This window comes from Sinocyclocheilus rhinocerous, unplaced genomic scaffold, assembly GCF_001515625.1.
Source record: "Sinocyclocheilus rhinocerous isolate Xijiao unplaced genomic scaffold, SAMN03320098_v1.1 scaffold1163, whole genome shotgun sequence".
Classification (NCBI taxonomy): domain Eukaryota; kingdom Metazoa; phylum Chordata; class Actinopteri; order Cypriniformes; family Cyprinidae; genus Sinocyclocheilus; species Sinocyclocheilus rhinocerous.
The window spans coordinates 470,257-482,138 of NW_015642328.1; the positions used below are offsets into that span (position 1 = coordinate 470,257).

At 36.4% G+C, this 11,882-nt stretch overlaps 2 protein-coding genes across 5 annotated transcripts; both read left to right on the plus strand.

Moving 5' to 3' along the window:
* Positions 1-48: 48 nt before the first annotated feature.
* On the plus strand, positions 49-7,708 carry LOC107755779 (homeobox-containing protein 1-like). 4 transcript variants are annotated; one of them, XM_016572682.1, is made up of 8 exons: positions 49-587; positions 2,088-2,173; positions 2,449-2,559; positions 4,600-4,756; positions 5,977-6,059; positions 6,166-6,261; positions 6,508-6,629; positions 7,418-7,708. In XM_016572682.1, the coding sequence occupies exons 1-8, from the start codon at positions 49-51 to the stop codon at positions 7,559-7,561; spliced, it is 1,338 nt and encodes a 445-aa protein (XP_016428168.1). In that variant the 3' UTR covers positions 7,562-7,708. The 4 variants fall into 4 exon arrangements, with proteins under 4 accessions (XP_016428168.1, XP_016428169.1, XP_016428170.1 ...); XM_016572683.1 differs by having other exon boundaries at positions 6,511-6,629; XM_016572684.1 differs by having other exon boundaries at positions 6,514-6,629.
* On the plus strand, positions 7,607-9,644 carry LOC107755762 (homeobox-containing protein 1-like). Its single transcript, XM_016572655.1, has 4 exons — positions 7,607-7,635; positions 7,711-7,790; positions 8,037-8,158; positions 8,922-9,644. The coding sequence occupies exons 1-4, from the start codon at positions 7,607-7,609 to the stop codon at positions 9,063-9,065; spliced, it is 375 nt and encodes a 124-aa protein (XP_016428141.1). The 3' UTR covers positions 9,066-9,644.
* The last annotated feature ends 2,238 nt before the right edge of the window (positions 9,645-11,882 follow it).

Consider the following 11,882-nt stretch of genomic DNA (forward strand, 5'->3'; position numbering starts at 1 on the left):
CAACATCAATTCTCTAATGCAGCAGCTCTCTCTCTTTTTCTTGGCAGAATGTCCCATTATACCGATGAGCCTCGTTTTACCATTGAGCAGATCGACTTGCTGCAGCGGCTACGTCGGAGCGGCATGACAAAGCAAGAGATCTTGCACGCCCTGGACACCCTCGACCGGCTGGACCGCGAGCACGTGGAGAAGTTCGGCCACCGGCACGCCCACGGCGGAAGCGGGGCGGCCAGCGTCAATCACGGCAACGGCAGCAATGCCACCACCTCTTCCAACTCCTGCACTACCTCCTCTAACAACCTCACAGCCTCTTCTTCGACGATCTCTACAGCCACGCAGACGGGATACCGTGGCAATGGCCTCTCTCCCTCCCCTAGCAACAGCTATGACACCTCCCCGCCCCCGACGGTCCCCACCCCCGTGCCGGTAGTAGCACCCTTGGTCCAAAATGGACGGGACCTCGCCGCTATGCCCAACGGGAAGCTCTCTCCGCCCCGCTTCGCTGTTAGCAACACCTCGCGGGCCTTTGTATACGAGCACCCAGATGAGGAAGTGGACATCGATGACAAAGTTGAGGAGCTCATGAGGTAAGTGGGAAACTCTCGGGATGGGACGGTTCTTATTTTATAAAAAAAAAAACTGGATGGTTACAATACAAAAACAATACGAACATTAAAGCTGCAGGCAGCATTGAAAGGGCCCTCGCACCCGGGCTCACCGCTTAGCGGTGGTGTAATGACTATAACTGAATATGGCCATGGGCATGTGTTCAGGACAGGATCTTTTCAAACATGTGAAATTTGGGGCAGATCGGAGATTGTATGCCTGAATTATAACAACTTCCTATTTCATGGCGAAACATCGAAGTTTGTCAGGCCGCCTGACAAACTCAATATCTTCGCAATTTAACGTCAACAAAGGGCTTTAGATTGTACTGACTAAATTTGGTGTTGATCTGTTTAAATCTCTAGGAGGAGTTCGTTTAAATACAACGCCTGAAAATGGCAAAAACGGCACAAAACTTGCAGAGAAAATTCAAAATAACAGACTTCCTGTTGGGTTTCGGACTTCGTACCGGGGGGGGGGGATTTTTTGTAGGTATTGGTGTGTTACATGTGTCTACCAAATTTCGTACATGTATTTGAAACATAGCTCGAGAGGCACTTTGTTGAAATTTTATAGGTGGTGATATTGAGCCATTTTGCCACACCCACTTCAGAAACCCATATCAGATGTCAATTTTCGCCACTTCTGACGCGTGTGCAACGTTTCATGAGTTTTTGAGCATGTTTAGGCCCTCAAAAATGCGATTCATTTTGGAGAAGAAGAAGAAACTGAGCAATTCCAATAGGGTCCTCGCATCACCGGTGCTCGGGCCCTACAAAACAATGAAAAACAGTGTAGTCTACTTCATAATGAACAATTGTGTTTTGAACTCGTCAGCCTAAAATGCCTTACTTATTAGCTTTCATTCATATCTGAACTGAAATAAACTGTGTATTTGGATGATACATCAAAATACTGTGTAAAAATAACAACAAAAAACAGTGTAGTCCAGTTCATGAACAGTTGTCTCTTACGAACGAATCTTTTACATGAATCGTTCAAAATAAGTCACAAATGAACTCATCAGCCAAAAATTCCTCAATCATTAAAACTAGATCTGACTTGGTCATTAACCTTGGTCATATCTGAACTGAAATAACCTGTGTATTTGGTTGCTGTATCATAATACTCCCAAAAAAATCCCAGTGCACTCCAATTCATGATCAGTTGACTTTTATGAACATTTCTTTTACATGAATCATTCAAAATGAGTCACACTCACAAATCATTCAGTCAGTCGTTAACACTGAATCAGAGTCACTCATTTACACTGGTCATATCTGAACTGAAATAAACTGTGTATTTGCAGTTTGTGAAGCTTAAATTAGTGTTATTAATACTGACTGGTTGTTGATATGACAACATATAGTTAAAGACAAGCATTAGGGACATTATTGTTGTATAAAAATGGTTCTTTAAGAAATGTTGCCAAAAATAGTGTTGATGTTTTTCATTTGATGTCTCTCTCTCTGTTGTTGTAGAATGGACAGTGCTATAATTAAAGAAGAGATTAAAGCGTTCTTGGGGAACCGGCGAATATCACAGGCAGTAGTTGCCCAAGTTACAGGTTAGTTTGCTCTATTCTTTTTGTTTTCCAAAAGGAATAACAAATATAGTGTGATTTATCCTGTGACTGTGATATATTTCCCTTGTTATTTTGTATAATAAAAAAGAGCCGTTAAAGCACACCTTAATATTTTGTTACTTCTAGCATAATGCTATAAACTAATGTCAGCTGTAGGGCTGCTTTTTATTACAGTTGTGGAATTTGTCATGGCAGGCCTTCGAGAGGCATTTGCGAGTCAGATTTTGTCCTTAGAATCTGTGTGTTGTTGTCTGCAGGTATCAGTCAGAGCCGGATCTCTCATTGGCTGCTCCAGCAGGGCTCAGACCTCAGTGAGCAGAAGAAAAGAGCCTTCTACCGCTGGTACCAACTAGAGAAAACTACACCTGGTAATACCCGACCCCAGTGTCATTTACCCATGTAGGACGTCCAACAACTTTCTAATGTTTCTATCATCTAATAACTTTAAACCTAAGACCTCTTTGGCTGATAAAAATGTTGTTCTAACATATCATATCATATCCTACTTGTGTAATGCAAGTCTTAACTTAATTTAATGATTGTGTACATGCTAATTTCCCGTTTTTACATTTCATACTATGTTTTGCAATGCTCACTTAATTAAAAAAGCACAAATTTAATCTTTATCAAATCTCAAAATGAATATGTATTTTTTAATGCTGTACATTATAATGTTGTGATGTGTGAAGTCAGTTTTAAAATGATCGATTTTATGTTTAGGTTATTTATTTACACAAAATAGTATAGAAACTTAATAGCTAACACATAATACGGCCCTGTGAGGAGGAAAGATTCACTAAGGTCCTCTCTGGTGTACCTATGTGTATGCAGTGGGCATGTCATAATATCTATCATAATATGATAAGTAATATCAATACAGCGCTGCTTTGCAAAGTTACAAAACATTGGGGTGGTTAAATAGTTCATAATTTGTATATTATTATTATTGTTTATTTATTTATTTTTATAGATTCTTTCTATACAACACAATATGACAATTAAAAATATAAAATCATAGAAATCATAATTCTGTATAAACCAAATGATATTTTGTGATTGCAAAATTGGGTAAAACAAGCAGTGAGGCCTTTCCAAAATTTAGATTTTACAAGTTGCCATATGTATGATTTATTTTATTGTTTTGTCATTTAATACTTATACTGTTTTAATTTGCTTTTATATTGAATTTTGAATGTTTAATATTTTTGCAACATTAAATGGTGCTTAATATAAACCTTAAAGGGATACTCCACCCCAAAATGAAAATTTTGTCATTAATCACTTACCCCCATGTCGTTCCAAACCCGTAAAAGCTTCGTTCGTCTTCGGAACACAATTTAAGATATTTTGGATGAAAACCGGGAGACTTGTGACTGTCCCATTGACTGCCAAGTAAATTACACTGTCAAGGTCCAGAAAAGTATGAAAGACATCGTCAGAATAGTCCATCTGCCATCAGTGGTTCAACCGTAACATTATGAAGCGACGAGAATACTTTTTGTACGCGAAGAAAAAAAAAGAACGACTTTATTCACCAATTCGCCATTTTGGAGAATATCCGCTGAACGCAAGCAGCGTACACTCTTCTGTGTCAGCCGCGACACAAGGATACGTTTTCTACGTGTATTTACGCTTTGATTTGAACAAAAACAGTTGAACCACTGATGGCAGATGGACTATTCTGACGATGTCTTTCATACTTTTCTGGACCTTGACAGTGTAATTTACTTGGCAGTCAATGGGACAGTCACAAGTCTCCCGGTTTTCATCCAAAATATCTTAAATTGTGTTCCGAAGACGAACGAAGCTTTTACGGGTTTGGAACGACATGGGGGTAAGTGATTAATGACAAAATTTTCATTTTGGGGTGGAGTATCCCTTTAAAAGAAAAGTTCACCCAAAAATGAAAATTCTGTCATTTACTCACCCTCAAGTAGTAGTATGGAAAAAAAATACTTTGGAAGTCAAAGGCTACCGTCAAAAGATACCAACATTCTTCAAAATATCTCCTTTTGTGTTTAATAGAAGAAAGAAGTTCATACAGGTTGGGAACAACTTGAGGGTGAGTAAATGATGACAAAATTTCCATTTTTGGGTGAACTGTACCTTTTAATATATTCATGTATACAGCATTAAATGGCACTGACAAAAAAGAATAAACTGTTCTCCAAAGCCTTTAATTTTAGAAAACCTCTTGTGCTCCTTCAGTTTTTTCCAGGCTGATCTGAGGGAAGATATCAGACATTCAGTGAATAGATTAGAAGGTCATGACCCAAACCCCAGAGTGCCGGTTTTCTCATTATCATGTGCTTCCGGACCAGTGAAAAGGCTTTGGTCTCCTCAGAAGCACACAGACTGTTTTCCTCACGACACTTCATCTGAGATGACACGTCATGTTTGTGTCCCAGGTGCAACACTAGCGATGCGGCCCGCCCCGATGGCCCTGGAGGACATCGTGGAGTGGCGTCAAACCCCTCCTCCCATTAGCAGCACCCAGGGCAGCTTCCGTCTGCGGCGCGGCAGCCGCTTCACCTGGAGGAAAGAGTGTCTGGCGGTGATGGAGAGGTGAGAGGATGTGCTCAATTGTGTGAATGGTCAGGACAGGGCATTGTGGGTCGTTCCAGGATAATGGATGACCTTTCGATTTTGAAACTGATCTTTGAGGTAACACTTTACAAGAAGATTCCAATTGTTAACATTAGTTAACTACATTAGTGAACAAGAACAAACAATGAAAAATCATTCTTAAGTAATTTATCATTGTTAATTTTAATGCTCATTAATACAGTAATAAAATTGAAAGTTATATCTGTTAACATTATTTAATGGACCTGAGTTAGTATAGCAAAAATGTGTAAATACTGTAACAAATCTTTATTGTTAATTAATTTTAGTTAATCCATTAGCTAATGTTAACTAAGGGAGTTTTACCTTTTTTTTGCTGTTTAGTGTTTAACAGTCCTGTCAAGCATTACTAGCTTCGTCCTCAAGGTCATGACACTACAAGATTCTTATTAGAAAGTAAATGCTAATTAATAAATTAATTGATGTAATACTCATTTCTGCAAATATCCCCATTTCAATAATTCATTGTTTAATGGATAGTTGTTTATAATGCAGAATCACAGGTGGTAACAGGATTGAACAACAAACATTTTCTACAGCTTTTAATAATCACAATTTATTTTCATTGATAAACATACTATTGTTTATTCATTGTTAATGTGTGTTTGTTCATAATACAGTAGTCAATGTTAATTTATACAGCTTGAAATGTTAAAAATGTATCAATTTAGTATGTAGAAATATACATGAACCTAGATAATTGAATTCTGTAAAAGTACTGTTCATTACTGGTTCATGACACCTAATGTATTAACTAAGGCATTTTGAACCTCATTGTAAAGTGTTCATTTATTTTACTGATTACTGTGTATTTACTTGAATTATATACTTGGAAAAAAATGTCATCTTCATTGACAGATATGTAAGAATGTGTGCCATTGTTTAATTCAGTATGTTAGTGTTTATATTAATAATTAGCTCTTTAAATGAATCTAATGATGCTGTACATATAGTTTGCTGTGGTATCTTAACTATTATCAAGAATTGTGAAATTTGACTGGTATTGACTACTGAAATGTTGGTATTGTGACAACTGTAAAACAATCAACCTAAATCTAGATTGAACAAAGACATAATGCAAGCATATATTTAAAGCTATGAAATGTTTTATAAAAAGGCTATCTGCCTTACACTATGTTTATCTTCTGTTTTCGCACAAGTTATTTCAATGACAACCAGTACCCCGATGAAGCCAAGCGAGAGGAAATTGCCAACGCCTGCAATGCAGTTATTCAGAAACCAGGTAGAATGTTTAAACTCAAGCTCCATAAAGAAGATGAATGCATGTGTAAATGCCTGTTATCATGGCCCCAGACGTTATTGATGAGCTCTGCTGTGATTTGATTAAGGGAAGAAGCTTTCAGATCTTGAGAGAGTCACGTCTCTGAAAGTTTACAACTGGTTTGCCAACAGACGGAAGGAAATTAAGAGAAGAGCCAACATAGGTAATGTTGAAGCCCTCTGGGGACAAACAAAGCTCGAATTACACGCAACAATGCATTTTGAATATGGACAATGTAATTATTTCCATTGCGTTGTTATCGCCATGCTGCAGCTGTCTCATTCAAAATGTGCATTCATCAGAAATATTGAATTTACAGAAAAATGCCTTTCAGAAAATTCAGTTCCATCATGTTGGGTACATCCTAATGGGCTCAGATATGTTATGGCAAGGTCTGTTTTTTTCTAAGAAGCAGCAATCCTGGAGAGTCATGGGATTGATGTCCAAAGCCCGGGAGGTCATTCCAACAGCGATGAGATCGATGGAAATGACTACGGTGAGCCAGTAGCTGCTGACCAAGTTTTGGGAATGGTAAGGGAATTTTTTTTTTTAAATAAATTAACCATTCCTACATATTTTTGCTAGGAAGGCCTATATTTTAATTTTTAAAAAATGATAATGATAATTTCATTTTAGAATGTAATTATTTTTTTATTTTTTTGAATAATGTTACATTATATATAATAATATTTTATTTGATACATTTTTTTTGTCTTTTTTAATTTATTTAATTGGCCAATACCAATTAGATAATAATTACTCTCATGTTGTTATGGCTGATACTCACTAAATGTCCAATATTGAAATTCTATTCTAATTTTTTATATATATATATATATATATATATAAGTATACTATTTAGTATATCATATTTTATATTTATATCATGTATATTTTTTCATATATTTGATCCTAGATTAATTTAAAATTCTGCCTAAAACCAATTAGCTAATAATTATTGTCATGTTATGGCTGATAATCACTATATGGTTGATATGGAAATGTAATGCTATTTTGTAAATAAAATAAATAATTTTAAATGCTGCGTATGAATTTAGGAATGACAGCAGAGGTCAGTCTAAATTTGAAAATGGGGAAAATGAAAATGCACAATTAAATGTCCAATACCAGCCAATATAAATCCAATAAATACATTTTTAAAAATCAGCCAAAATTCCAAAATGGTACTAATACACCATGAGTTATATGAACTATTTCATGCTCTTTTGTCTTTTAATGACACAAAGTCATTCAAACAGGTTTGCAGAGGCAAAAGCAGAGGGCTTCAGACCAATCTCTGGTTCTCTGCTTCCTTATAGGATGACAACCCCGGCCCAAACGAACACCAGGACCCCATAGCTTTGGCAGTGGAGATGGCCGCTGTCAATCACAGCATCCTGGCACTGGCGAGGCACGGCGGAGCCACCAGTGACATCAAGACAGAGGTGCTGGACGATGAGTGAGAATCCTCCCTTTCACGTGGAACGCGGAGGGAAGCCGAAGGAGAAATGTGGGGTTACGAAAACAAAGCCAAACAGTTTGTGCGTGAACTGTTATTATGAGGAATATGGCCAGGTCGTGGATGACCAAAGTGAATGCGGAGGTTATAAAGACTGTTAACCGTCACGTCTCTGAAAGTTTACAACTGGTTTGCCAACAGACGGAAGGAAATTAAGAGAAGAGCCAACATAGGTAATGTTGAAGCCCTCTGGGGACAAACAAAGCTCGAATTACACGCAACAATGCATTTTGAATATGGACAATGTAATTATTTCCATTGCGTTGTTATCGCCATGCTGCAGCTGTCTCATTCAAAATGTGCATTCATCAGAAATATTGAATTTACAGAAAAATGCCTTTCAGAAAATTCAGTTCCATCATGTTGGGTACATCCTAATGGGCTCAGATATGTTATGGCAAGGTCTGTTTTTTTCTAAGAAGCAGCAATCCTGGAGAGTCATGGGATTGATGTCCAAAGCCCGGGAGGTCATTCCAACAGCGATGAGATCGATGGAAATGACTACGGTGAGCCAGTAGCTGCTGACCAAGTTTTGGGAATGGTAAGGGAATTTTTTTTTTTAAATAAATTAACCATTCCTACATATTTTTGCTAGGAAGGCCTATATTTTAATTTTTAAAAAATGATAATGATAATTTCATTTTAGAATGTAATTATTTTTTTATTTTTTTGAATAATGTTACATTATATATAATAATATTTTATTTGATACATTTTTTTTGTCTTTTTTAATTTATTTAATTGGCCAATACCAATTAGATAATAATTACTCTCATGTTGTTATGGCTGATACTCACTAAATGTCCAATATTGAAATTCTATTCTAATTTTTTATATATATATATATATATATATATATTATGATAGTATATGATTCATATATAATATATTTTATCATATATTAATTAAAAAATTCCAGCTAATACAGATTAGCTAATAATTATTGTCATGTTATGGCTGATAATCACTAAATGGTTGATATGGAAATGTAATGCTATTTTGTAAATAAAATAAATAATTTTAAATGCTGCGTATGAATTTAGGAATGACAGCAGAGGTCAGTCTAAATTTGAAAATGGGGAAAATGAAAATGCACAATTAAATGTCCAATACCAGCCAATATAAATCCAATAAATACATTTTTAAAAATCAGCCAAAATTCCAAAATGGTACTAATACACCATGAGTTATATGAACTATTTCATGCTCTTTTGTCTTTTAATGACACAAAGTCATTCAAACAGGTTTGCAGAGGCAAAAGCAGAGGGCTTCAGACCAATCTCTGGTTCTCTGCTTCCTTATAGGATGACAACCCCGGCCCAAACGAACACCAGGACCCCATAGCTTTGGCAGTGGAGATGGCCGCTGTCAATCACAGCATCCTGGCACTGGCGAGGCACGGCGGAGCCACCAGTGACATCAAGACAGAGGTGCTGGACGATGAGTGAGAATCCTCCCTTTCACGTGGAACGCGGAGGGAAGCCGAAGGAGAAATGTGGGGTTACGAAAACAAAGCCAAACAGTTTGTGCGTGAACTGTTATTATGAGGAATATGGCCAGGTCGTGGATGACCAAAGTGAATGCGGAGGTTATAAAGACTGTTAACCCAACATTCCCCCTCCTCCTCCCTCCTACATGTGACGCCTCAATAGTCTTTCCATTCAAACCGTTCTCCTGCACGCAGCGGTTGAGGAGGCTCTGCAATTAAACTGTTGATGAAACACATTCACTAAAAACTTCATGCGACATATCACCCTGCCATCTCACACTTGGATAGTGAATCTCGCCTCTCAGTTTTCCTTCTTTCAGGAAGTCTTCTTTGCAGGATATAAGAGGTCAGTATCATACTAAATGCTCACTGCCTCAGTCTCTCCAGGGAAAGTGTGTTGGGAAGCATATTCTCTCTCACTTCTTAACTTATTTCTTTATGTACGTGCAGTCCAGCGTTGCTGAAATTGCGTTTAAACTTGTACAGTTGCCACCAGGGTCTAAAGTTAACACTCTCCTACCACCAAATGTGTACCTGCGACTTTGCCAAGTCTGCTCTGCCAAGCATTAACAGACTAGAAAATCTAAAATATATATATATATATATATTGGCTAGTTGGTACGTCTTGCTGAGAAGTGCAAAATAGTTTGGTAATTCGAAATTAACTAGTTTATTGATAAGTCTTAAGGAAGTCTTGAACACGTTTCTTTTTGGGCGTCTACATAAAATGTGTTTTTGCGTTCAAAAACAGCTTTTAAGGCATGGTTTTAAAAATGTTTTAAAATTTTATGTTTAAATGACATTATTTTAAAAGTTATTTTAACTTCATATGTTGTCATAAAAATGGCTGAGACACTAAAAAACATTGCCATACTAGGGGTGGGCGATATGACCAAAATCAATAATTGTATTTCTCTGTAACAAAATACATCACAATATTGTTATTTTTGGTCTTTATGATATCACATTTTTTGATACCATTGAAATGTCATAATTCTTGTCATCAGTGTCAATATCACAAAAAACGAATACTAGCCGAGAAAAAAAAAAAACTCAAGCTCACTGAAGACAAGTAAACAGTCAGCGATTAAATAAGAATAAGACACTAATTACAAGCAACAGGACAAAAAAAAAAACTACAGTGGAACAAATAAATAACAAATGTTACAGACATTGTATAAGTAATCAAAATGTATAAAAACACTGCATATTCTTCACTGTGTAAATTAAATATATATATTTCTTCTCATTAAAGTTACGAAAGTCAAAAGCAGTGAGAGATTTTCTCTCTTTTGTTGTTTGATAACATGAATGACAGACAGCAGGAATATTAGACTGCTGTCACTTTAAGAGCTGCCCGGATTCAATATACTGTTACACATGCGTTTTCTTTCTCAGCTGTTTGCTATTACTTAAGACCTAAATTACTGTGTTTATGAAGATATTTGCAAAGATGGGCATTTTGACATACAAGTGTGTCTATTTAACCGTTCAAAGCCTATAAAATAACTTTGTTCAATATCTCTGTCTCTCGATGTCTCTCAGACATTGCGCACAAATAGCGAAACCATTGCGCTGCTGATTGCATTTCAATGGCTTAACATCACTTGTTTTTAAACCGCAATACTTAAAAATGCGTGCAAATGAAAAGTTTTCGTGACCACGTAGCACAGCAACATCACGTGAGTGTTTAACCGCAATAGAGACGATAGTCCAAAATCTCTACCCATTGACAAATTTCTACCGGTATATCGCCCACCCCTATGTGATACACAGTGCAACAGCCAAAGACGTATTTCTGAATGTGTATAGCTTATAGTGACGTGTTTAAACAAGGTGAATTTAACGACGCAACTCCTGGATGAGTTTCACCATGCAAAATATATTATAGCTAATGTGTAGCATGTTAATTAAAGCATCACCACTAAAATATCTAAACTAAAAGCAGCAAAAAATGGAAACGTAAATTGAATAATTGGTTGAATGAGTAACTGTAACTCATAATAAACATATTACATTTCTTAAAGGAATTTTAAGAAATTTGCTGAAAATGTACTCACCTTTAGGCCATCCAATATGTAGATGAGTTTGTTTCTTCATCGGAACAGATTTGGGGAAATTTAGCATTACGTCACTTGCTCACCAAATAGATCCTTTGCGGTGAATGGGTGCCGTCAGAATGAGAGTCCAAACAGCTGATAAAAACATCACAATAATCCACAAGTAATCCACACAAATCCTGTCCATCAATGAATGTCTCGTGAAGCGAAAAAGCTGCATTTTTGTAAGAAACAAATCTATCATTAAAATATTTTTAACTGTGACGCAATGCTACATTTCTCCAAATCTGTTCCAATGAAGAAACAAACACATCTCCATCTTAGATGGCCCGAGAGTGAGTACATTTTCAGCAAAAAAAGAGCAGCATTTTGCCCGTCGTTAACTCTTTCCCCGCCAGCATTTTTGAAAAAAGTTGCCAGCCACCGCCAGCGATTTTGATGATTTTCACTAAAATTTGATGGCCTCCAGAATATTTTGCTGTATGAATATTTGAATATGCAATCACCAAAATAAAGATCAGAGCCTCTACTTTTAAACAAAAAAATTTTTATTCAGTTTTATTCTAGCTTAAAGCATTCTTTTTTTTTATCAACTCTTGAATATAGGTAGGTTTCATAAAAAATGCATAATTCTGAGCAAAAAGGTGAGAAAATAATATTTTTTATCAAAAACTACATCTGGATAATATTCAGTACGATTATCAAAGCATAAATCC

Excerpts from the sequence above, each read along its gene's own strand:
- LOC107755779 (XM_016572682.1), top strand. The coding sequence starts at position 49 with ATGTCCCATTATACCGATGAGCCTCGTTTTACCATTGAGCAGATCGAC. Across the intron at positions 2,174-2,448 it reads AGTAGTTGCCCAAGTTACAG|GTATCAGTCAGAGCCGGATC; the intron begins GTTAGTTTGCTC and ends TGTTGTCTGCAG. Across the intron at positions 6,630-7,417 it reads CTGACCAAGTTTTGGGAATG|GATGACAACCCCGGCCCAAA; the intron begins GTAAGGGAATTT and ends GCTTCCTTATAG.
- LOC107755762 (XM_016572655.1), top strand. The coding sequence starts at position 7,607 with ATGTGGGGTTACGAAAACAAAGCCAAACA. Across the intron at positions 7,636-7,710 it reads TACGAAAACAAAGCCAAACA|ACTGTTAACCGTCACGTCTC; the intron begins GTTTGTGCGTGA and ends GAGGTTATAAAG. Across the intron at positions 8,159-8,921 it reads CTGACCAAGTTTTGGGAATG|GATGACAACCCCGGCCCAAA; the intron begins GTAAGGGAATTT and ends GCTTCCTTATAG.